Raw genomic sequence first — 27,435 nt, forward strand, 5'->3', positions numbered from 1 at the left:
AGAGAGGTAAATTTAAGGTCAAGTTGTGACTTCGTATCCTTAAAAGAGAGGTGAGAAAAATTCAGCAGTAACAAAAAACCATCAGTGTTCACAGTCTAGGAAATCATTTTCTGGTGCTCTTTTCATTTTCTTTTATTAAAAGCCTTATATTTGGTTGTCAGTCTTTACAACCATACTTAGTGGATGATATTAAAACTTAAGGTTTTCCCGTTTCATCATGTTAACACCAGTCTTTTGGAAACTAAAATTCAGAATCTTTTTTCTGATTTATGATTTTATTCTTGTGTTCCTTTTCCTTTATTTGATTTATATTCTATGTTTAAGATGTTTATGAGGCTTTAAAAAGTAATGGAGCTGTAGATTTGAATTTGCCTGTTTATAATTGTTAAAGAAATACTTAAAAGGAAAGTGGAAAATGCAGTGCCTTCCTCTATATCATTAAATGACTTCTAAATTATTATTATTATTTTTCGTAATGTCTACATTTCCTTGTAATGCCTTTATTTTCATGTATGACATTTTGTTTGCCCTATGAAGTATTTGAAACAATGATGGCAATGCCAGTGCTAATGTTTGATTTCAAATAATATGTGTCCAAGCAGACACTTAAGTATCTTTTCCTTTAATTGTAAATTTATTTGTTGTGGACTATAAGCCTCCTCCAACTTACCCAGATGGACAGAATTAACATTTGTCTCATACTCTTTCAAATCACTTTTGTTACATATAAGAGCATACATATGTATGTATGCATAGAGTATGTATACATAGAGTTTGTATGGACTAAGAGCCTCCTCCAACTTACCCAGATGGACAGTATTAACATTTGTCTCATATTCTTTCAAATCACTTTTGTTACACATAAAAGCATATATACAGAGAGTGGTATCATATGCTAACATTTTGCCATATGCTTTTTAAATTTCACTTCTGAAATAATACATGCAGAGTTCATGTAAGACATTTGTGTAATTCAGAATTAGTACAAGAACAGTCAATCACCAGTCAAGTGGTTAAGAAATAGGATTGCCAATACTGCAACCATCTGTGCATATCATTCTAACATCTCATCATCTTCCCAACCCCCAAGGGAAATTTCTTTCCTGCCCTTAGTATAATCACTTCTTTACTCCTCTATATAAAGCTTTATCATTCCTGTATGCATCTTCAATACTATAGTTCTTAAGGGTAAATTTCTATAGGATAAATACATAGGAGGGAGATGAGCATGTAGTTGAAAGAAAATTTTTTCTCTTGAATAAAATTATTTTTTTCTCATTACAAGAATATTTCCCCAGTCACTAATTCCATAGCAAATAATAAGCATTTGGTTTATGTTCCTATAACTACACTAACATTAATTATGGTTTTATAAAAATTAGATTGTATTATATTACTTTTTTGAGGCTTCATTCTTGTAATATTAAATCTATGTACTTCTTGTTGGGTCAGAGTAAGTAGATTTCTATCATTATTTTAATAAATTGAGAAATATGGATTTAAGAGTACTATTTAAAGACACTACTCTTAAATCCTTTAAATAGTACTCTTAAATTTAAGAGTTTAAAGACATAAAGGGAATCAGTCATAAAATCAAAATAGTCTGTCTTTTAAATTAATAGAGTAAAAGAAAAGAAAAATGACCCATTTAACAAATATAGACCCAACCTAAAAGAAATCCCACAGACTGAATAAATAAAACAAAATCTAAATGATCTATTGTTCACAAGACACAATCCTAAAAGCAATGCGAGTTGAAATGCAAAGGATGGGCAAAAGATTTTCCAGAAAAGTGTAAACAAAAATAATGTACTTGAGGTGTAAATTAAAATTTTTTTGATCGTTATTTCCCTCTAAATTTAAACTTAAACCAAGAGCAATAAGTTTATCACCTCTAGATATTATCAATCCTTATTCTTTATAGTCTGACATTTTTAAGTGATTACATTATTTTAATTTTAAAAATTATTACTGAGATTTTTTTTTCAGCCTTATTGAGGTATAATTGACAAATAAAGGGAATTTCCTGGCAGTCCAGTGGTTAGGACTCTGAGCTTTCACTGCTGAGGGCATAGATTCAATCCCTGGTCATGAAACTAGTTGGATCCCACAGATCACCTAGTGTAGCTTTCCCCCTCCACCACCACAAAAAAATTGACAAATAGATTTGCAAGCTACTTAAAGTGTACAATGTGAAGAGTATTCCCTCCATTGAGTTAATTAGCATGGATTTATCTTTCCCTTTCTCATAGATTTACCTTTCTTTTTAGTTTTTCTTTCTGAAAACATGTAAATCTTACTCTCTTGTTGTTGTTCTTTTAATTACTAAATCGTTTTGATTCTTTTGAGACTCCAGGGACCATAGCCCACCAGGCTCATCTGTCCATGGGATTTCCTAGGCAAGAATATTGGAGTGGGTTGTCATTTCCTTCTCAGGATCTTCCCAACCCAGAGATTGAACCCAAGTGTCCTGCATTGGCAGGGAAATTCTTTACCACTGAGCCACCTAGAAAGCCTTCTATTCTCTTAGCAAATTTCAGTTATACAGTACATTGTTGTCAACTATTGTTACTAAATTATACATTAGGACCTCAGACCTTATTCATTGTATAACTGAAAGCCTGTACCCTTTTACCAACCTCTCTCTGTTTCTCTCATGCCTCAGCTCCTACCAATCAATTTTTACTCTGTTTCTGTGAGTTTGATTTTTTTTTAGATTCCATAAATATATATGATACCATGCAATATTTATCTTTCTCTGTGTAACATATTTCTCTTGGCATAATGCCCATTAGGTTCATCCATATTGTTGCAAATGGTAGGATTTCCTTCCTTTTAAAGACAATACGTGGGGCCACCCAAGATGGATGGGTCATGGTGAACAGTCTGACAGAATGTTGTCCACTGGTGAAGGGAATGGCAAACCACTTCAGTATTCTTGCCTTGAGAACCCCGTGAGCAGTATGACAAGTCAAAAAGATAGGACACTGAAAGATGAACTCCCCAGGTCGGTAGGTGCCCAATATGCTACTGGAGACCAGTGGAGAAATAACTCCAGAAAGAATGAAGGGATGGAGCCAAAGCAAAAACAACACCCAGTTGTGGGTGGGACTGGTGATAGAAGCAAGGTTCGATGCTGTAAAGAACAATATTGCATAGGAACCTGGACTGTTAGGTCCATGAATCAAGGCAAATTGGAAGTGGTCAAACAGGAGATGGCAAGACTGAATGTCGACATTTTAGGAATCAGTGAACTGTGGTGTTGGAGAAGACTCTTGAGAGTCCCTTGGACTGCAAGGAGATCCAACCAGTCCATCCTAGGAAATCAGTCCTGAATATTCATTGGAAAGACTGATGTTGAGGCTGAAACTCCAATACTTTGGCCCCCTGATGCGAAGAGCTGACTCATTTGAAAAGACCCTGATGCTGGGAAAGATTGAGGGCAGGAGGAGAAGGGGACGACAGAGGATGAGATGGTTGGATAGCATCACTGACTTGATGGACATGGGTTTGGGTAAACTCCGGGAGTTGGTGATGGACAGGGAGGCCTGGCAAGGTGCGGTTCATGGGGTTGCAAAGAGTCGGACATGACTGAGCGACTGAACTAAACTGAAGGACAATAAAACCCCACTGTGTATATATATACCACGTTTTTTGTACCCATTAGTCATTAATCAATTGACAAACACTTAAGTTGTTTCCTTACCTTGACTATTTTGAATAGTGCTACTACTTTATTTGAGGTACTATCTCATTGTGGTTTTGATTTGTGTTTTTTTAATAATGAATAATGATTAGCTTCTTTTCATGTACCTGCTGGCCACCTGTTTGTCTTCTTGGGAAAAATGTCCATTAAGTCCTTAATTTTTATTTACTTATTATTTTTGCTATGAAACAGTTTTTCTTTCTTTCTTTTTTTTATCTCCAAAAATTATTTATTTTTCCATATACACATACTCTTGTCTTTTCTTTTTTTTTTAATTTATTTATTTTAATTGGAGGTTAATTACTTTACAATATTGTATTGGTTTTGCCATACATCAGCATGAATCCCTATGGGTATACATGTGTTCCCCATCCTGAACCTCCCTCCCAACTCCCTCCCCATACCATCCCTCTGGGTCATCCCAGTGCACCAGCCCCAAGCATCCTGTATCATGCATCAAACCTGGACTGGTGATTCATTTCATATATGCTATTATACATGTTTTAATGCCATTCTCCCAAATCAACACACCCTCTCCCTCTCCCCCAGAGTCCAAAAGACTGTTCTATACATCTGTGTCTCTTTTGCTGTCTCACATACAGGGTTATCGTTACCATCTTTCTAAATTCCATAAAAATATGGAACCCTTCATGAATTTGCATGTCATCCTTGTGCAGGGGCCATGCTAATCTTCTCTGTATCATTCCAATTTTAGTATATGTGCTGCTGAAGCGAGCACTGGAACAGTTTTTCATAGAAAGTTTATTGATACTGAAGTTTCCTGGATGTGGTTTTTTGAATTTTTATTTCTATTTTTAATGTAATTAGAATTTTTACAACCTTTATTATAAAGGTAGCAGATGATTGGAATCTACACTTACATAGATACTTCTCCCTAACACTTTCCACGTACACACACAGAGGACTGTATCATATGTAATTTTCAGCTGCCCTTTTTAATGCTATGTTTTGAAATTTTGTCATTGCAATACAGGCTACTTTAGTGAATACCTAGAATTATGATGCAGCTCAAACAAGCTTTACATAAAAATTCTCCAAACTTTTTTTTTTTTTTATCTTTTTTCGGCCACACCACAGTGGGATCTTAATTCCCCACCTAAATTCGAGCCCATGCACCAAGCAGTGGAAATTCAGGATCTTAACTATTGGACCACTAGGAAAGTCTCACATAAATATTCTCATATTAGTAAAGAACTACTATTCAAACTGCTGTACAACTGTGCTCATTTCACGTGCCAGGAAGGTAAGGCTCAAAATCCTCCAAGCTAGGCTTCAACAGTATGTGAACCAAGAAATTCCAGATGTATAAGCTCGATTTAGAAAAGGCAGAGGAACCAGAGATCAAATTGCCAACATCTGTTGGATCATAGTAAAAGCGAGAGAATCCTAGAAAAACATCTACTTTTGCTTCCTTGACTATGCAAACACCTCTGACTGTGTGGATCACAACAAACTGTGGAAAATTCTTAAAGAGTTGGGAATACCAGACCACCTTACTGCCTCCTTAGTAAACCTGTATGCAGGTCAAGAAGCAACAGTTAGAACCAGACCTGGAACAATGGACTGGTTCCAAATCGGGAAAGGATTACATCAAGGCTGTATATTGTCACCCTGCTTATTTAACTTATATGCAGAATACATCATGTGAAATGCTGGGCTGCATGAAGCAAAAGCTGGAATCAAGATTACTGGGAGAAATACTAATAACCTCAGATAAACTGATGACACCACTCTTATGGCAGAAAGCAAAGAACTAAGGAGCTTCTTGATGAAAGTGAAAGAGGAGAGTGAAAAAGCTGGCTTAAAACTCAACATTCAAAAAACTAAGATTGTGGCATATGATCCCATCACTTCATGGCAAATAAAAGGGGAAAAAATGGAAACAGTGGCAGACTTTATTTTTGGGGGCTCCAAAGTCACTGCAGATGGTGACTACAGCCATGAAATTAAAAGATGATTGCTACTTGGAAGAAAAACTGTGACCTGCCTAGACAGCATATTAAAAAGCAGAGACATTACTTTGCTGATAAAGTTCTGTATGGTCAAAGTTATGGTTTTTCCAGTAGTCATGTATAGATGTGAGAGTTGGACCGTAAAGAAGGCTGAGGACCAAAGAATTGATGCTTTCAAACAGTGATGTTGGAGAAGATTCTTGAGAGTCCCTTGGGTTGCAAGGAGATCAAACGAACCAATGCTAAAGGAAATCAACCCTGAATATTCTCTGGAAGGACTGTTGCTGAAGCTGAAGCTCCAATACTTTGGCCACCTGATTCAAAAAGCAGAGTCATTGGAAAAGACCCTGATTCTGGGAAAGATTGAAGGCAGGAGAAGGGGACAACAGAGGATGAGATGGTTGGATGGCATCACTGACTCAGTGGACACGGTTGAGGAAACTCCAGGAGATAATGAAGGACAGGGAAGCCTGGCTTGCTACAGTCCATGGGGTCTCTAAAGAGTCAGACATGATGGAGTGACTGAACAACAACAAAACAAGTAAGTGCAATCAATTGTTGTGTTAAATATGTGTGCAGAGATAGTAAAGAAGGGAGTGTTCAGTTTTATCTGAGTGCATTAGTCCCTCAGTCATGTCCAACTCTTTGCAACCCCATGGACTGTACCCTGCCAGGCTCCTCTGTCCATGGGATTCTCCAGGCAAGAATACTGGCGTGGATTACCATTTCCTTCTCCAGGAGATCTTCCCAACCCAGGGATTGAACCTGGATCTCCTGCATTGTAGACAGATTCTTTACCATCTGAGCCACCAGGGAAGCCCCTTTTATCTGAGTGAGGCAGCAGGATAAGAAATAATTGATTTGGAACAAAAAGAAATATTGGATCCGGGGTTTCCTTGGCAGTCCAGTATTTAATCTGGGCTACCACTGATGTGGGAAAGTGGGAAAGTGTTTCCACTGGGAAAGTGTTTCATCCCTGTGTGAGAGATCAGATCCCTCGTGACTTGTGATGTGGACCAAAAAATAAAAAAATAAAAACACCACCACCAACAGCAAGAAGAAAACATAAAAAGCTGGGGAATTAAGAAATACTTGATTCCACAGTGTCACATTTCCTCTAGTTCTTTATTAGAGGCAAATTGGAAGACCAAAGAGCTTTCTATGTTAAGTTCTACTTGATCATAGGGCTGCTTAAAATAGCCTAGAGGAAGCAAGGCTGGGGGTAGGGCTGGGTAGGGGAGCATGGTTGGTTTAAGAGACATTCTGTAAAATATGGCCCAAAGCCAGGAACTTGGAGGCCTTGCTTGCTGGACTGAAAAATGTGAATTTTGCTCTGGGGAATCTTGGTTCCCTCTTTCCTTTACCAAGCTGTTCTTTGAGTCTTTCTGGGCTTTTTAGCTTCGGATCTAAGGGAACCAGGCAGGGGTTAGTTTAGAATGTGTGGTTTCTATATCCCCCTTGGGTGATGTTGTTGTTTAGCCAGGTGCAGTGTGGAATATAGCCTAAAGCAATTAGATTTGCATTTCAAATGAATTCCATAAATAACTGCATTGTCTAATAATTTGAAATTTGGGTAGGACAACTGAGAAACCAATTTTTATTTTATTTTAATTTTAAAATTTAAAATACAACTTTATTTTGGTACCACTACATTTTCCTTCAATCATTGAATATTTAGCATTGAATTGTGATTCATTAAGTATAAAATATACACTACATTTCATAGGTTTTATGTAAAAATGTAAACTATCTGATAATTTTTACAAGAATTCCATGCTGAAATAATATGCTTGCTATGGTGACAAATAGAAATATATTAAATTTTATTTTACCTGCTTCTTTTTACCTAAAGAAAATACCTCCTAAAAGCTTTGAAATGATTTCTGTAGCTCACATTGTATTTACATTGGACAGTGCTTCCTTAGAACAGCATGAAGGTTTCGGAGTGCTATATTCTGCAAGCCAATCTGAATTCTGAGATTAATCCACTCAGGGTAGTTTAGGTCCTGACAGTGTTTGCTATCTAACACTCATTAAAATATGAGCTCCATAAGAACTGGTCCCTTTTCTCTACTTTTGATGGATACATGCCTTGTTATTGGTCTCTATAAGCATTTTGAATGAATGTACGGAGGCAAAGAAGTAGGAATGGGGAACACAGGGATAAATGGAAGGGTCTACTGAACTGAACTGAACTACTCAACTTAATGGCTTCTCAGAAGACTCATGGGTCATTAGATGGATTTGGGGGTTAAAGCAAGCCCAAAGAATGAAGTAATTCATTAACTTTTAGACATGGAAGTTTTAACCACTCAGTCCTGTCTGACACTCTGGGACCCCATTGACTGTAGCCCACCAAGTTCCTATGTCCATGGAATTCTCCAGGCAATAATTTTGGAGTTGCCAGCCATACCCTTCTCCAGGGGATCTTCCTGACCAAGGGTTAGAATTTGGGTCTCCTGGATTGCAGGCAAATTCCTTACCATCTGAGCCATCAGGGAAGCCCTTTTAGACATGGTTCAGTTGTAATTGCCAGGTGAAGATGTCCAGTTAGTGGATAAATGAATTTCACATTCAGGAGGAATATCTTTTCTTGATGTGAGAATCAACAGCAGGCAATCATAGACTGAAGGGCAAGTGTGCCAATAAATGGGGTGAATGGAGAGGAGACAAAGGGAAATACTATCCTTTATAGGTGGGCAAAGAAGCCAACCAGGGAGACTGAAATGATGGACTCAGAACTGAAAGGAAGGTCTTAAGTGAGCAATTGGACTACAGTGGTGAATCTTGGATAGTTTCAATGGGGTAGTGGGGGCAGAAGCCTAATTATAGTGGGTTGAAGGTACATGATAGGTGATTGCAGTTTGGGTGACATTCTTTGTGAACAGCACAGTGAGGTCGGGTGGGAGCTAAATATTTCTGGAGGCTTTTGTTTTCTCAAGACAAAAGATTTCAGTTTGTCCTAGGCCGTGGGGAAGAAGGTAGCTGGGAGAGATTTACTGATCTTTGACTCCAGAATGCTCTCTGATTTTTCTGTTAGGAATGTATAAATACCTCTGTGCATACCATCACCAGCTAAGTGCTGAGTAAATAGTCAGTATTCTTGGAGATTATGTTATTATTCTTAGAAAGTCTAAACTGAAATAGACATATTTTCTTCAAAGGGAAATGTTGGAGGAAGGGAGCAGAGACCCAAGGCATGTGGGCCATAAGCCTGGATGTGTGTCCATGGCTAGTCGTATCAGACTCTGGGACCCCAAAGAGTGGCCCACCAGGCTCCTCTGTCCATGGCATTTTCCAGGCAAGAATACTGACTGGAGTGGTTTGCCAGTTCCTTCTTCAGGGGATCTTCCTGACCCAGGGATTGAACCCATGTCTCCTGCTTTGGCAGGAGGGTTCTCTACCACTGTGCCACCGGTGTGCACACATGCATATGGGCGATGTGGAATGCATCAAAAACTAAAACCTTTCTTGGTTCCTCATAGGATCATGAATTAGCTAGTTATCTGATGGCCTTCTGGAGGGAGTTAGGTGTGGCAAGGTCTTTGAATATTATCTTTGATCATGAGGGAACATTCCAGGTGGAGTGACTTGACAGGGGTTAAACCCTAGTGGAAAACAGGATTACTAATCTCCAGAAATCTTGAGTAGAGTTTAAGTGCCATTAACAAACAAACCCAAAAAAGTGCATGTAAATCGCATTTGCAAAAACTGTGGTCAGATTAAATAATCTGCAATTTGTACCTTCTTTTGTTTTTAAAATTAATATGGCAATTCATATTATGGTATTACTTAATACCAGGAAGTTTTCACTGTATCTTTTTCTCCTAATTATATGAAACTAACAAATTTGAAGAAAAAGTTATACTAGAAAGTAAAACATACCAGGGTTATTCTGAAGAGGATTTATAGGTCAAGGAATATTTGTGGGAGAAATAGACGGTGACCTCTGACTGCTTCCTTAAGAACTAGCCTCTAAATTGGGCCCCAGTTTCACTCCTTTCCTTAATAATTTGTGAGAACCCTGTGTGAAAAGTAAAAGTGTTAGTCTCTCAGTCATGTTTGACTCTTTGACTCCATGGACTGTAGCCCTCCGGCTCCTCTGTCTGTGGAATTCTCCAGGCAAGAATACTGGAGTGGATTGCTATTCCCTTCTCCAAGGGATCTTCCTGGCCCAGGCACTGAATCTGGGTTTCCTGCAAAGCAGGCAGATTCTTTACTATCTGAGACACCAGGGAAGCCCTGTGTGAAACCTATGTGCATGTACTGAATTTGGAGATTAAGTTATGATATTTTATTTAAAGAGCACTGCTGTTCTGCTATAACTCACAGATGGATGAATAGATGTAGTATGTGCTGTGCTATACCGTAGTTATTTATCTTTTTAAAATTATTTTTTAAATCCTGAGAAATTATTGTTTTTTAATTTAAGTATAGTTGTTTTGAACTGTAAAGTTGGAGAATACTCTTGAGAGTCCTTTGGGCTCCTAGGAGATCAAACCAGTCAATCATAAAGGAAATCAATAGTGAATATTCATTGGAAGGTCTGATGCTGAAACTGAAGCTTCAATACTTTGGCCACCTGATGTGAAGAGCTGACTCAGAAAAGACCCTGATTCTAGGAAAGAGTGAAGGCAAGAGGAGAAGGGGACAACAGAGGATGAGATGGTTGGATGGCATCATTGACTCAATGAACATGAGTTTAAGCATGCTCCTGAATATGATGAAGGACAGGGAAGCCTGGTAGTCCATGGCGTCGCAAAGAGTTGGACAGCAACAATACTAGTTGATTTACAATATCATGTTAATTTCAGGTGCAATTCTTTTTTAGATTCTTTTCCCTTATAGGTTGTTATAAATTATTGAGTATAGTTCCCTGTGCAATACAGTAGGTCCTTGTTGGTTATCTATTTTATATATAGTCGTGTGTGTAAGTTGAGTTATCATAAGGAAATTGAGGTGCAAAAGGGATCTATAGAGCTTTATGCCATGTGGTTGGTAAGCAATAGAAAGGGGAGTTACCATTTTCATTCCGGGAAAGCTCACATTATTAAAAATATATAGAACAGTTAGGGTATGTAAAAAAGTGTAAAGAATAATACACTGAACATCAGAGTTGGTTATTAATTTTAAGCTTGGATAGGGTTGTTCACAAAAAGTATGAAGAACAAAAAGGCAGTGGATTTAGAATCTTCTAAGGAACAGGCTTGGGAGGACACACCTACAGCCAAGGGACAGACATTCAAGGGACAGTGGGGCTCCAGGGGAGACCTAGATTTTAGTGTCATTGGAGAATGCCCTTGGGGATCTACAGAGGAGCAGAGTAGGTGTGTGATATTTAAGGAATGTTTGGATTTGGCAGTTCAGAAGTCATTTATAACCTTGAGGGGTAACCCCTGAAGATACTTGAATGAGGAGGGGATTTAGTGAGTTGATAGCTTGAGGCAGATTTGGAGTCTGAGTTTTTGGGTTTTTTTGTCTTTTGTTGTTTTTACATGAATTAACCCATTTATTATAGGCTAGCAACGAACGGTGGACCTTGAGTTACTTCAGTCAAACTACAGCATGATAGAAGTGGTGCTGTCGGTTCAGAAATTACCTGCCACCTTGTCAGGAACCACAGAACCAGATCCCAAAGCTTGTCTCTTCATTTTGTTTTTGCCACCAGAGAAGCAAGTGTACTTGCTGGGCTGGCTGATTTCAATTTTCTTCTTCATTTTCCTGGGGGAGGTACCATAATGGGTTCTTATTGACAGACAGTCCCCGGCCTTGGTGCTTTTAGCCTTGCCACCAGAGAAGGAGTTTTTATCTTTCTTTCTTTTTTTTTTTAATCTCTTACATACTTTTTTTTTTTTTTTTGCTATGCCTCGAGGCATGTGGGAACTTTGTTTCCTGACTAGGGATTGAATTTGAGCTCTGTGGACCACCAGGGAAGTTCTGGATTTTTATCTTTTTGACTAGGAATAAATTATACTGGCTCTTAGCTTCTGAGGAGGTGGTCTAAGACAAGGTCATCTAAGACTAGAGAGGGTTAGCTCTTAGGTCCCTTTTATACTTTTGGAACTCATTTGCAATTAACTTGGTTTTTGACTAAATAGAAGTTGTCCCTCCCTTTAGTTAAGTCTCCTCCTTTGCCCCACCCCCAAGTAAAGGATTTACTGTGGATTCTAAAACCCTGTGGCCAAATGAGGGTGGAGTTTTGGGGGTTGAGAATGAAAACTTTAGGAAAGCTTTTGGATCTGGCTTCTGGATCTGAAGGAGAAAATTGAGAAACATCTGTAGTTTCTTCCATGGCTCCTATTCGGCACAAGCTTGGAAAAACCATAAGGCCCTGTGGCACCAAGGTAGGACAGGTTGGGGTGTATAGTCATCCAGTCTCTATGCTCCCTCTCTTCCGGCTGACCCACCTAGCCCTGCCTATCTGTGGCCTTTGAGACCCCTCACTGGGTAGCTGTAGGCAAACTGGAGAAACAGATAAGAGGTAAAACTAAAAAAGAATGTTAGGGTTACATATCTTGGTAGGGCAGGTATTCCTTTTTTATGCCTAAAAATGGAAAAGGGGAAATTAATGGCTGGGGTTCTGGAGTAGATAATTTCACTGCTCTAATAAAATAAGTAGATCCCCTTTGAAGGAGGATATTTTTGATGTATGTGTGTGTTAAATGCTTATTTTAGAATTTCCTTAGGTGGATCTTTGGTGAGTCACTGGTTCGTCTTTACTTTTGACTTAAATTTGATTTTGTTAGCAAGCAGTTGTGGTGAGCATTGGTGGTAGGTTGGAGAGCAGGGCTGACCTCTGCGTCTTTTTCATGGTGTATTTTAGAGGGAATGTGAGAGGGGAAAATACAGTATCAGGAATGATTGTGTCTTCTTAAAGTCAAACTTAATGGAGGCCTCAGTGGTTTTCCCTCGGGTTTTTCTTCACATGCTCAATTTTCAGGTTGAGAAAGCAGACTTGGAAGGTATTTCTTCTGATTAGGGATAAATACACTGTGGGCTGCTCTTACTGCTCTACTTGTTAGTTTTTAAAATTGCTTTTTCCTCCAAGGAGGTGAAAAAGATTGGTTCTTGGTGGGGGAGGGGTTGAAAAAACTTAAGATATCACAATGAGGTCACTGTATGTAAACACATACACACTATATCTATGATATGATGATCTTCCGGGGAGGTATTAAGATCTTCTGGGGAGGAATTTTAGGGAAAAAATGTTTTAAAAGACTTCTGCAATAAGGGGTGGGAAAAAAAAATGAAAAGTAGGTTAAGAAACAAACTGATTTACCTGTATAGTAAAGGTCGTAGTCTTGTTGGACCAAAGCTCTGAAAATGCTTTGAAAGTTTTTATTTTTTCATGTAGTCTGGGTACCTGTTTCTGGATGTAGGAAATACAGCACGTATGGAATGTGAGCATGTGTTGGGAGGGCTACAATCAGATCCTGTTCAAAGGGCAGAGTCAGAATTTTCAGAAGAGAAGCCCTCTTTCCTACTTCCCTGGTGGCTCAGATGGTAAAGCGTCTGCCCCCAATGCGGGAGACCCAGGTTCGATCCCTGCGTCGGGAAGATCCCCTGGAGAAGGAAATGGCAACCTACTCCAGTACCCTTGCCTGGAAAATCACATGGACAGAGGAGCCTGGTGGGCTACACTCCCTGGGGTCGCAAAGAGTCGGACACGACTGAATGGCTTCACTTCACTTCCTCAGTACCATTTGGCTCCTGCAAGAGTAGGTGTAAGTGTCCTGAGGATAGGAATGTGGAAAAATGAGAACATGGCAATAGCTTGGGAGCTACTGGATCCAGATCTCATCTCAGGAGTTCAACATTCCTATTAGTTCAGAGTACGTGTAATTGTAATCGTGGGATGGGTATTGAATGGAAGACAGACAACTAGGGGACTTTGAAATCATTTACTGTCTTTTAAACTGTACCCTTGGGTCTTTTTGGAGTAGTAGAGGACAAGAATGGAACTGTGGGGGAGGGGCTGGGGTAGGAGGAGAGACACAAACACTGGTAGGTAGTTATTTGGGTTTTGCTATAACAGACAGCTTCCAGAAAAACCCCAAAAGAAATTTTTGGCCAACGCAATAATTTGCACTTCAAGATGGATGTTCAGGAAATGCACTGTACCTAGGCAGATTAAATGCGAATAAAATCATCATTAAAAAACTGTAGCCACTGGGGCCTATTTCAAGTAGTTGGATTCACACTCTAGGTGATGTCATGGAAACAGCTCCTTCCAGCTTATTACATGTGTGCATTTCTTCCCAACTCTTGCTTAGTTGGTCACTTTGATAGTGGATTGGCACCACAAAAATTGGCCAACCCTACAAAATAGGGCTTCCTCCCCACCACTTCCCAAGTTGATTGTTAAACCTTTATCAGAATACCACTGAGTAGAGTTTCTAAAAGACAAATGTTGACTGTTGTATGTAGCTTTCCTAAAATATCTTAAACAAATATTATAAAAAAATATGTACTCTGCACTCTTCCTCATGCTCTAATTTGTTTGTAATTTGATACTACATAAACTATTCTGCATTTAGATTTCTTTCACTTACTATACCTAGAAGTCTTTGCATAGAGTGCTTTGTCAATTTTGGTTTACTTTTAAGGGAAATATATTAAAAAGTCAAAATAGCTTTTAATCATATCTGGCCTAAATAAACCTTTGCTGTTTCCTCACTATAAAGAATTGCTCCTAAACTCTTTCTATTCACCATTAGTTTCTTCCAGAGTAACTTTATGCAAATATGAATGTGTATATTATTTCTTTTTATATAAAATGTATGTCACATATAATCTTTTCCTGTTAGCTATGGAATTTTTGATCCTTTTTTATGGTTTTAAGGCATTATATAGCTATATCACAATTGAATTAGCCTGCTACAGATGGACATTGGAATCTTTTCAGCTATTTGTTTAAATATACAAAGCTGTCAAAACATGTAGTTATATGCAGGTATAACTGGGATAAATTTCAAACTGCTGTATTCAAGTTGTACTTAATTTTGATAATTATTGCCAAATTGCCTTCCATAGGGATTGCACCATTCTGTACTTTCACCAGCAATATGTGAGTGTATTTCCCCACAGCTTGTCCAAGGGTCTAGGTGGTCAGACTTTTTGACTGCTATTCTAATAAATGAAAAATGTCATTTTAATTTGCATTTCTTTTAATGTTGAGCATCTTTCCACAGTGATTATGTCAGGGTTGTATGAAGATTAAATGAGTTACTGCAGGTAATGACTATATTAGAATAGAGCTAATGGCTTTGGAATTATAACTGTTGTGATGAAATTGTACTCTCTCTTAGTGATAGCTCATTGTCACTGTGCTTTTGAGTCGGTTATTATCTGACATAGTTATCTCACTTAATTACCATCACAATCATATATGATCTCTTAAAAAGAGAAAACTATAGTTAAGGTTAAGTAGCACATCCTGGGTTGTACAATTCCTAAGGATTGCTCTCTTTCCTTCCCTGTGTTAGTATTCAAGATTAAATAGTAATGGCAAATAAATTGGTTTCTTTTCAACGCTTCTTTTTAAAAACAAACCTATATATACTTTATTTAGATTTTATCTATTTAAATAAGTTGATTTTATGTATTTTTTAAATTGAGGAATAGTTTATTTAAAATAATAGTTTCAGGTATATGACATAGGATGCCAAATTTTTATAAAGATTATTTACTTTATTTAAAGTTACTATAAAATATTGGTCACAAAAGAAGAAAAAAATACAAAAAATATTGGTTACATTCCCTCTGCTGTATACTAGGTCCTTTTAACTTATTCATTTTATACATAGTAGTTGATACCTCTTAATTCCCTACCCCAACTTGACCCTCCCCCCCATTCTTCTCCCCACTGGTAACCACTAGTTCTCTATATCTATGATTCTGTTTCTGTTTTGTTAAATTCATTCATTTTATCTTTTAGATTCCAGATATAAGTGATATCATACAGTATTTGTCTGTCTGACTTATTTCACCAAGCATAATATTCTCCAAGTTCATCCATGTCATTGCAAATGGCAAAATTTCATCCCTTTTTATGGCCGAGTACATTCCAGTTTATATAATAAAACAACATCTTTATCCATTTATCTGTTGATTGACATGCAGGTTGTGTCCATATCTTGGCGATTTAAATAATTTCTGCTATACATTTGAACTGCAAGAACGGGTTACTTTAGCAGGCTTGCTTCATTTCCGAGGCGTCCTTGCCCCTCGAGGCCTGGCAGTGCTTGCCTCCGCCTTTAGCAACTTCGTTGGTCCTACACGGTCCCCCTGGGTGGGCGGGCAGGCTGGCTCAGGCTGCCAAGGGGGTACGTTTGGAGAGTTTCTTAGGGGGTCTGTGGGATGCAGCACAAGCTGCTTGGCGCAGGGCTGAACCACTGCGCCCCAGTGATGGTGGGCAGCTCCGCGCCCCGGCCACTGGTCCGCTAGGCTGGTTCAGCGCTAACACTGCAGCGGATAGTGTTCCAGGAGGACTAGGAGAAATCAACCCTGAGAAGGAGGCATCCCCCAGCAGTCCCCGACCCGGTGGGCTGGTGGTACTGAAGGCCGGAAACTCGCAGGGTCCAGCACCACAGAGGCCTAACACTTGACGGGTTGCACCTCTTAAGGATCTTCCTATAAATGATGAGCATATCACTGTTCCTCCCTGGAAATTAAACAGTAAACAGCCTGCCTTTACCATTCATATGGATGAAGCAGAAGGATGCAAAAGAGGCCAACTGAATCTAAAAAAGCAGAAAGTGAAGATGTCTTGGCTGTTACTTTACCAGGACCAAGAAAACCACTGGTATCTCTTGATTACCCAGTGGATTGTAGTTTGCAGTCACCACATACTATGGTCACATCAATTGTATTGGAAGATGAAAAGCCAGGGAGTGTTAGTGAAGTACCAGACTACCATGAGGATGTTCACACATACCTTAGGGAAATGGGGGTTAAATGTAAGCCTAACATAGGTTACATGAAGGAACAGCCAGACATGACTAACAGTATGAAGGCTATCCTCGCAGGCTGGTTAGTTGATGTAGGAGAAGAATATAAACTACAAAATGAGACCCTGCATTTGACTGTGAACTACCTTGATAGGTTTCTTTCATCCATGTCTGTGTTGAGAGGAAAACTTCAACTTGTGGGCACTGCTGCTATGCTGTTAGCCTCAAAGTTTGAAGATACAGACCCCCAGAAGTAGCAGACTTTGTATACATTACAGATGACACTTGTATCAAGAAACAAGTTCTGAGAATGGAACACCTAGTCTTGAAAGTCCTTGCTTTTGACTTAGCTGTACAAACAATAAATCAGCTTCTTACCCAGTACTTTCTGCATCAGTAGCCTGCAAAAGGCAAAGTTGAAAGTTTAGCAGTGCTTTTGTGAGAGCGAAGTTTGATAGACGCTGGTGCTGCTGCTGCTGCAAAGTCGCTTCAGTCGTGTCCGACTCTGTGTGACCCCATAGATGGCAGCCCACCAGGCTCCCCCAACCCTGGGATTCTCCAGGCAAGAACACTGGAGTGGGTTGCCATTTCCTTCTCCAGTGCATGAAAGTGAAAAGTGAAAGTGAAGTTACTCAGTCATGTCTGACTCTTAGCAACCCCATGGACTGCAGCCCACCAGGCTCCCCCATCCATGGGATTTTCCAGGCAAGAGTACTGGAGTGGGGTGCCATTGCCTTCTCTGGATAGACGCTGACTCATATCTAAAATATATGCCATCGGTTATCACCGCTGTGGTCTTTCATTTAGCAGTCTACACAGTCATGATACAAAGGTGGCCTGACTCAGTATAAAAGACTGGATATCCGCTGGAAATTCTAAAGTCTTGTCTCATGGACCTTAATCAGACCTACCTCAGAGCACCACAGCATGCACAATGGTTAATAAGAGAAAAGTACAAAAATTCAAAGTTTCATGGTGTTTCTCTCCTCAACTCACCAGAGACACTAGATATGTAACAGTGAAAGACTACCTTTGTTTTCTAAGATGTAAAGCAGTCAAAGTATATTGTATACAGATTTTATCTTAGATTTTAATTTTACAATCATTTCTGAATACAGAAGTTATGGTCAAGTACAAATTATGATATCTATTACACCATGGATTGCCACCTACCAGGCTCCTCCATCCGTGGGATTTTCCAGGCAAGAGTACTGGAGTGGGTTGCCATTGCCTTCTCCATTTAAATGGTTATACTTTGTATATCTTCTGCATGTGATTATCTTATATGTTTGGCTAATTTTAAGTGGTTTCTATCAAAGTATTAATGATGCCAGCTGTCAGGATAATAATAAATTGATTTGAAAAAAAACTACTATAAACATTGGGGGTGTATGTATCTTTTTGAATTACTGTCTTCATTTTCTTTAGATAAATACCTAGGAGTGGAATTGCTGGATCATGTGGTAATTCTATTTTTACTTTGTTGAGGAACCTCAATACTGTTCTCCATAGTGGCTACACCAATTTATATTCCTACCAACAATGTATAAGGGTTCCGTTTTCTCCACGTCTTCACCAACATTTGCTATTTGTGGTCTTCTTGATGATAGCCATTCTGATGTGAGGTGATATCTCGTTGTGGTTTTGATTTGCATTTCTCTGATTAGTGATGCTGAACATCTTTTGATGTGATATCTTTAGCCATCTTTTATTTCTTCTTTCTGTCTGATTGCCATGTCTAGGACTACCAATACTATGGTGAATAAAAGTAGTAAGAGCGAGTATCCTTGTCTTGTTCCTGATCTTACAGGATATGCTTTCAGCTTTTCACTGTTGAATATGATGTTAGCTCTGGGCTTGTGGCTTATTATAATGGCCTTTATTATGTTGAGGTATGTTCCTTCTATATCCACTTTGTGATGAATACATTATTTGGATGTACTTTTTGTTTTACCATGCTAGAAAAGCTTGTGAGATGTTAGTTCCCTGACCAGGGATTGATCCCGGGCTAAGGTAGTGAAAGTGCTGAGTCCTAAGCACTGGACTGCCAGGGAATTCGTACTGTTTGTATATTTTAAATTAAAAGAGATGTTTTAATTTATCACATGTTATCACACATTATTTTGGGTTAATGATGTATAATGAATATCTTGCCATGCAATCACTAGATTGATACATAGAGTAATGACTGCACATTAATTCACAGTGTGAATATATGAGGGTTTATTTCATATTTTCTCTAAATGTTATATTGCATTATGATTTGCTTACATTTTATTTTTGCAATTTGGATTGCATTTATTTTCATTTTCTTCTAGTAAGAAGTTGGATAGATTTTGATCCTTTTGATTTCCACTGAAGTGAATTACTTATGCCTGTTCTTTCCTCAGTATTCTATTGAGTCATTTTCCTTTTTAATTTCTCAGAAAATTTTTTTTCATTAAGAACAGTAACTATATATCTTGTATTTATCCAGTCTGTCACTTGATTTTTAAAAAATTTCAATATAAAAATTTTTCAATGAAATTTTCACTTTAATTTTGACAATATTTCTCCTACCTTTGTAAGTAGCTATGCATATCAGGAGGTAAATACAGTTTATATCATTATTCAGTACATGGACACAAAACCATACATAAAAGATTTTTATGATAGTACTTATCTTTACTAAATATAGTATACTTATTTTTCTTTAATATTCTATTAAAAAAGCATTTGTTACAAAGCATGAAATTGGTATTGGGACTCAGGTTGTGATCAGCAATTTAAAAAGCATATTATGATGTCTTTGCCTTTCAGAGTGTTAATATTATATGTAGTCAAAGGATTCTGTCTTTTTTATGGCTTGCCACTTTTTGCTCTTGCTTTGGAAGATTTTTCCTACTTTCTAAATTTTCTTCTGTTTAAATTATTAATATATCTGGAATTTTTGTTGCATGTTATAAGGATCAAACTTCTTTCTTGTCATTATTAAGAAATTGATCATTTTCTCTGCTGCTTACAAATGCCAGCATTTTAACAATAATATTAAATATTATTGAACTTATTCTCTTAATTTGTTTATTTACATGTTATTATTTCTTTTAATATTAAAACTTTATATATATTGCTTTTTTAAAAAATTGGCTATCTTATTTATTTTTACAATGTTGTTACATGTATGTAATGTACATATAGGATAATGTATATATGATATTGCATTTTTAAAATAAATTTTGACATGTTAAACATAGCCTATGTAACCTGTACCCTGACAGGAAATTAGATATGGCTTCTGATCTCTGAATCTTTTTTTCTTTTAAGTCAATACTCTTGGTTTTTCTATTAGAGTCAATTATATCATCATTTATTCAATATTTTTATATTTAGATTTTACTGTCTTTCAGGCATTGACTAAAACATCTAGCACCATGTTAAATATAAAGATTATTTTCTATTTGCTCCTGACAGAAATGTCCCCTTTTGTGTCATCCTGTGGTATAACTTTGGATGAGCACTGTGCGGCAGTCGGGATCTTAGTTTTCTGACCAGGGATCAAACCTGTGCCCACCGTTGCATTGAGAGTGCAGAGTCTTAACCACTGGACTGCCAGGGAAATCCTTGTTTCAAGGTTTACAAAAAATAGGGATTAGAGAGGGGACTACTGATTCCTTGATGAGTTCAGTGTTTCTCTCAGAAGCAATGAGAGGGTTCGGGAATTGAAGGTGATTGTTGCACAATATTGTGTATACAGTCACAGAATTATACAACTTGAAATAGTAAAATGATGAATTTTATCTTATGGGAAGTTCATCTCAAAAAAATTTTTAAAAGGGATGTCACTACCCACTCACCAGAATGGTTAATATGTTAAGACAGAAAATGCTAAGTTTTGATAAGAATGTGAACTAATTGTTAATAAAAATGGAAACATATTAATAATTCTTGTGGGAGTATATATCAATAGCCACTGTAGAAAATTATTTGGCCTGTCTCCTAAAGCTGAAGGTGCACGCACATATATTAATTAATACACGCCCTGAATGATCCAGCACTTCCCTCCACCCCATGTATATATAAGTTCACCAAAAGATAACAGTAATATGTTATAGTGTACTTTGTTGTAGCCAAAAACTAAAAATGAATGTCCATCTACAGTAGAACAGAAAAATACATTGTATATTCAATCAATGAATTACTGTATAGCAGGAGGAATCAATGGATTACAATTATACTTTACAACATGGAAGACTACCACAAACAAAATTTTGAGTAAAAGAAAGTCAGTTGTATAAAGTATGGAAATAAGCAAAAGAAATCAAAGATGCCAAATCAGTGGTTACGCTTTGGTTTTGGAGTGATGATGATAAGTTTTTTAAAATTAATTAAAACAATTTTTTGTCAAAATATAGTTGATTTGCAGTGTAACTGCTGTACAGCAAAGTATTTGTTATATGTATATAAATTCTTTTTTATATTCTTTTCCATTATGGTTTATCATAAGATATTAAATATACTATGTGCGATAATGTAGGACCTTGTTTATTAGATGTAAATTTCTTGGTGGGATTTGGGTACATAGCAGTTTTGTGAAAACTCAGCAAGCTATGTAAGTATTTATGATTTATATATTTTTAATATATTTATTTTAATTGAGGGATAATTGCTTTACATCAACATGAACCAGCCATAGATTTACCTATGATGATGTATGATTTTTTTGTATGTGTGTGTCTCATTACAGTTTGCATTGAAATAGTAGGTATTGCTCATTGCTGCTGCTGCTGCTAAGTCGCTTCAGTCGTGCGACCCCAGAGACGGCAGCCCACCAGGCTCCCCGGTCCCTGGGATTCTCCAGGCAAGAACACTGGAGTGGGTTGCCATGACACCAATTGTGAAAATATTTTACAATTTTTTTTTTTAATTGTAAAAAAAATTTTATTTTTGAAAAAATGAGTATACCAAAACATTAATAGGCATGGGATTATAATGGTTTCTACCTCTCTTTTTTCTTTTCCCCTTATTGATTTTTTATAACTTATTAGAAAATATAAAAAGTGAAAATGTTTTCAGGGACTTCACATTTAGTTGCTTTTAAATTGTAAAGTTCTTTTGACTCTTCCTCAGACATTGGAGTAGATTATATGAGTAATTTCTGTGTTTATTTTATAGGCAGATTTTGACAACAAACTGGTAAATGGCCCCAAGTCAGAATCCATGGAATACAGTAGTTGTGCTCATGAGGAAGAACAGAGATTGGAATTGAATTCATGTCCCTTAGAAAATGTAACTAAAAATGAAGAAAGGATGACAGGTATTGAAGTGGAGAATTGGACACAAAACAAGAAATCACACTTAACTGATCATGTCAAAGGAGAATTTAATACAATTAAAACAGAAGTTGAAAATCTGAAAAACTCTGAAGATGACAGGAAAAAAATTCTACTTACTGACCTCCTTGAACCTCAAAAATTGTTTGCACAAACTGTAAGAAATGGCATTAAAAATGTACACTATTTACCAACTGAAACAAATTTATCTTTTAAAAAAATCAACATTGAAGAACTTGGCAAGGCATTTGAAAACAATCCTTATAAATTCCTGAAAGACACCGCAAACCATAACAATGTCATGAGCACTGTTGCTACTAGTGTGAGCTGCGATCATCTCAAGGGAAAGAGCAATGTTTTGGTTATTCAGAAGCCTGGCTTTAATTGTAAGTCTTTCCCAGATCCTGTGAACTGCAACTCAAATAGTCATACTACTATACACAATGAAAGTGATCAACCAAAATCCCTAGAAATTATAGCAAATAGAGAACTAAAAGAAGGATCAACACTTCAACCAAGTCTCCTATCCCTAATGAAAGATAGGAGATTAACACTAGAACAAGTAGTGGCCATAGAAGCTCTCACCCAACTTTCAGAAGCCCCATCAGAAAATTCCTCTCCATCAAAGTCAGAGAAGGATGAAGAAACAGAACAGAGAACAGCTAGTTTGCTTAACAGCTGTAAAGCTATTCTGTATTCTGTGAGAAAAGACTTCCAAGACCCAAACTTAAAAGGGGAGCCACAGAGCCTTCATCACTGTCCATCTTTGGAAAAGCAAAGCTCGTGCAACGCTGTAGTGTTCAATGGCCAAAATATCATTTCTAAGTCACACAACAGCTCACCTGGTGACCAAGCATCCACAAAGGCACAGGAAAATTCAACCATCACAAATTCACTTTTTATACCAAATTCAAATTCATCTAAAACTGATACCAATAAAAATATTGCGCAAGGTAGGATTACTCTTGACAGTTCTAGGAATTTGCAGCAGTTGACCACAATAACTAGCAAATCAGAGTATTGTAACCAGTCACTGGACAACAGCATCAAGTTGGATTCAAAGGATGATTCATCATGTCAAGATTCAGTTCACAGTAAAATAGAAGAAGATGTTGCCGCACAGTTAACACAACTTGCATCAATGATTAAATTCAATTATGTGAAACCAGAGGACAAAAAAATTGAAAGTACACCAACAAGCCTTGTTGCATATAATGTACAGCAAAAGTGTAACCAGGAGATGGGCACACCACCACAGAAACCACCTTCCAGTGTTCAAAATAATCAAGGCTCATCAGTAATAAAGCAAAAGAACACAATCCAGAAAAAGACAAAATCTACTCCATCAAGAGATAGACGGAAAAAAAAGCACATGGTCATAAATTGTCAAGAAAATGACCAGAAAAAGCAGGAACAGTTGTCATATGAGTATAGTAAATTACATGACATTTGGATAGCATCTAAATTTCAAAGATTTGGTCAATTTGGTCCACATGATTTTCCCATTCTGTTGGGAAAAATTCCTCCCCTAACTAAAGTTTGGAAACCACTGACGCAAACAAGTTCAGCATTAGAGCACAAAAAATTATTTCCTCCACTCGCTCAGATAAAATTTGAGAGATATTATCCTGAATTAGCACAGGAAAAGATGAAGGTTGAACCCTTGGATTCTATCCCCATAATCCCATTAAAAACAGAATCCACTGGGCAGGCATTTTCAGAAAATGCATATACTCAGGTACAGCCAACAGTGAATGTCAATCAGAAAGCTCATCCTTTACTCCAGCCAGCCTCTCCAACCAACCAGTGTGCTAATGTCCTGGACGGCAGTGACCAAAGACAGTTCCAAGAGGATGTTAAAGACCAACTCATGCATCAGAGACTGCCAACATTTCCTGGTATCTCTCATGAGACCCCTTTACCAGACCCAGCACAAATTCTCAGGAACCTAAATGTAGTATGTTCAGGTGGAATTACAGTGGTTTCTACCAAAAATGAAGAGGACGTCTGTTCATCTAGTGTTGGAACATCAGAATTTTCCCCAATAAACAGTGCACAGAAAAGTTTTAATGATTATGCGATGAACTTCTTTACCAATCCTACAAAAACCCTTGTGTCCACAACGAAAGATTCTGAATTGCCTACTTGCAACTGTCTTGGTAAGTGTATGCATGTGTGTTTCATTTTTTTTTTTTTTTTGCCTTAATTGCCTCAAGTCCTTATCAAATAAAGTTTGATTTGTGTTTTTATATGTGACATTTTGGCCCCATTCATATTCTAGCTAGGATGGACTAAATAATTCTATACCCATTTTTTTGTGGGACCTTTTTTTTTGATGCAGCTCAGATAAATGGGAAATGTAACTGGTAATTCAGAAACTTTCTGAAGTGGAAAATTGGAGTTCGCTCAAGCTAGATGTCTCTCAAGTTGTTTATTGTGCACATCGTAAGAATGAATCCCTTAATACTTTATCACAGTTTATTCTTCCTATATTCAGAAAAATTTCAACCCTTAGGCCTTTTGTTTAAAATCAAGTATTTTTAAGTTGTACATTTTAAACATTTATGCAGAGAACATAAAATATATGTATAACTTAAATAACCATAAGAAAAGTATCTGTGTAATTGCTAACCCAATCAAGAAGAAAATGATTCATTGGTAGATTCAAGAATGGGTAGTTAAAGGACTGATTGGAAAGATGGAGTTAAGTATATAATTCTGATATACTTTTTTTTACCACAATAGAAAAAATAGTGAAGTATAACAATTACTTTCAGTTCTTGATTATTCAAAGTGCATTTAATATTCTGAAATGAATCCTTCCATTTTTCTGCCCATCATTCAGCACAGTTTGACAGCCTACCTCATGCCAGGCACCACAGATAGGCTCCTCTCAGAATGAAGAGCCTTTTAGAAGGGTCGGGCAGTCTGGAGGGGTGACCTCGCTGTCTGAGTGGGGTTGAATTGTGAAAGAGAGATTCTCAGACCAAGAGTGTAGTAATAATAATGGCTCTGATTCCAGATCTTTTCCTGCAAGTCTTATAAATGCTACGTCCTTGACTTGTTATATTAACAAAAACCCACCAAAGGGAAGGCTCATTATGCCCATTTTACAAGTGAAGAGATTGAATCAGAGAAGTTCATAGCTAGTAGATGATTAAACCAGAATTCAAAGACAGGCAGTCCCAACTCCAGAGGCTGTATTTGTAACTTCCATCCTCTGTTGCATCAAAAATCTGAAAAAGAGACCATTTTTTTTTTTTTTTAATAAGTCATTAAACATGGAAAAGAAGTCTTTAAAATGCCATAAATATGTATAGACCTGAGCTAGTCTAATTTAACCCTATACATAGTTTCGATAAGATTATTAGCTAGTTTGAAAACCCTTTCCTTATACATACTATCTTGTAACATTGTAGGAATTGAGACAGCCAGGCTTTCAAAGTTGATTCAGTATCTGCAGTGGACCTGGAACTATGTAATAATACACTGTCAGTTACATGTTTTCCTATAAGTGTTTCATTTGAGATTATTGTGTTCATTGTGTAGAGATGGGAATTTAAAAAGAAAAACAAAAGAGCAGACTCAGAAATCATCCAAAGTGAGGGTAACGTATCCCAATCATATCCAAGGGTAAAAGATTTCTAAGAAAGTGTTATGTCCTAGCAAAATTAGAGTAGTTAGTGTTCCTCAAATTTACTGGCATTTTAGGTGGGGTAATTCTTTGCTATCTGTGTATTTGTTATCTGTTGCTTTATCTGTTGTAGGCTGTTTAGTGACCTCCCTGGCCTCTTCTCACTAGCTAGCAAACACACACACATACATGCATACCGTTGTCACAGCTCAAAATATTGCTAAATATCCCCTTTGGCAAAACCATTCATGATTAAGAACCATTGCCTTAGATTGTTGTATTGTTTAGTCACTAAGTCATGTCCAACTCTTTTGCAACCCCATGGACTGTAGCCTGTAAGGCTCCTCTGTCCATGGGATTTCCCAGGAAAGAATCCTGGAGTGGGTTGCTGCTTCCTTATCCAGGGGATCTTCCCGACCTAGGCATCGAATCCATGTCTCCCGTATTGGCAGGCAGATTCTTTATTGCTGAGACACCTGGGAAGTCCTGCCCTAGATCACCAATAAATTAAAAATTATTCACTGCTATCTTCCTTAAGTAGCCACAAAAATAATCCTATGTTTTATTGGATATCCAATTAAAATGGTAAGTAATAGCCTTCTGATGTAGGCAGACATGCATTCCCCAATGATTCTAGTTAGACATGATTCTCAGAGGCCAAATTAAAAATGACATTTTCTAAGAAGTACTTAATTCATACTCACAAAAACTCAAATGGTACAGAAATGTGGTGCAAATATCTTTTTTTAGAGGAAACTAGATGTTACAGTTTTTCTATTGAAATAATATTGTTAGTGATTTTAATTTTTATAAGTTTTACAAAATTTAAGGCTTTTAAAACATACTACTTTTACAGCTTGCTTTTTAACTTGGATTTTTCAATGTCTGTAAATGCTATTGTTTTAATAGCTATATCATATTCCACTGTATAAATAACCCCAAATTTTAACTATTACTTAATTGAAAGATTCCATTTTTCTCTCTTTTGATATTACATATTATTGTAACAATGAAGATTCTTGTGTACACGTGCATTATAAATAATTATGGATGTGTGTAGTAAAATAAACTAGGAGTGCAATTGTTGGGCTCAATTTTGGGGGGGGGGGCTCAATTTTAATAGGATTCTGAGGCTAAGCTTTTAAGATGTATTGCTCTAGGATAACTTAATTTCATACCTCAATTTTTATAGATCTTTTTAAAAGCAGAAGATCTGAGAATAAATGTTAACCACAACTTAAAATATGTTTTTCCTCCTCTGATTCTCAGAGAAAGAATGGATTAATTAGGAGCAGAAAAAAGGGATAAGTTACACTCCAGGGCCTATTGTCCCAGTTTTTAATTACTAAAGCTTACCAAAATCTTATCAACATTCATTGTTCTGAATTAAAAAAAAAAAAAAAGTAAAACTAGCTCTTCCGCGCCCCTATGCAATTCTGTAAAGCTTTGGGTCTAATAATCTTGTTCCTTCCACAGATCGAGTTATACAAAAAGACAAAGGCCCATATTATACACACCTTGGGGCAGGACCAAGTGTTGCTGCTGTCAGGGAAATCATGGAGAATAGGTGAGGAAATATGCTTCCCTGTTAAAATCATTGATTATTGGGGACCTAACTCAATGCAGAGATATGATCTCTGGGAACAAACAGGAGGTGAATGGAAAACCTTCAGGAATATGAGTTGGATGTTTCTTAGGACCCAGGAAAAGCCCAGTGTCCTGGTGTTCGTGCCAAGTCATTCACATGAGCCATTGGGAACTCAATAAAGACCCTCATGAAGCAAGGCTGTCTTTGTTAAATGCAGACATATTTATTTTTCTGTTACTGTATAATCATAGAAATAGTTAAAATTACCTTTGTCAA

The 27,435-nt window shown here is 37.2% G+C and overlaps 1 protein-coding gene, 1 non-coding gene and 1 pseudogene across 4 annotated transcripts in view; 2 read left to right on the forward strand and 1 right to left on the reverse strand.

Annotated features, from left to right (window-relative positions):
* The window catches only part of TET1 (tet methylcytosine dioxygenase 1), a 137,911-nt gene that overhangs the window by 64,301 nt on the left and 46,175 nt on the right, over positions 1-27,435 (forward strand). For all 3 annotated transcript variants that reach the window (XM_025284630.3, XM_025284629.3, XM_006070285.4), the window contains exons 4-5: positions 21,780-24,096; positions 27,048-27,138. In XM_025284630.3, coding sequence (XP_025140415.2) covers positions 21,780-24,096; positions 27,048-27,138 — 2,408 coding nt within the window. The remainder of the gene's footprint in view (positions 1-21,779; positions 24,097-27,047; positions 27,139-27,435) is intronic.
* LOC112584863 lies at positions 4,339-4,445 on the reverse strand. Its single transcript, XR_003109248.1, has one exon. It is a non-coding gene; the product is annotated as a U6 spliceosomal RNA (small nuclear RNA).
* LOC102395694 lies at positions 16,087-18,087 on the forward strand (annotated as a pseudogene).

Source organism: Bubalus bubalis, chromosome 4 (genome assembly GCF_019923935.1).
Source record: "Bubalus bubalis isolate 160015118507 breed Murrah chromosome 4, NDDB_SH_1, whole genome shotgun sequence".
Taxonomy (NCBI): domain Eukaryota; kingdom Metazoa; phylum Chordata; class Mammalia; order Artiodactyla; family Bovidae; genus Bubalus; species Bubalus bubalis.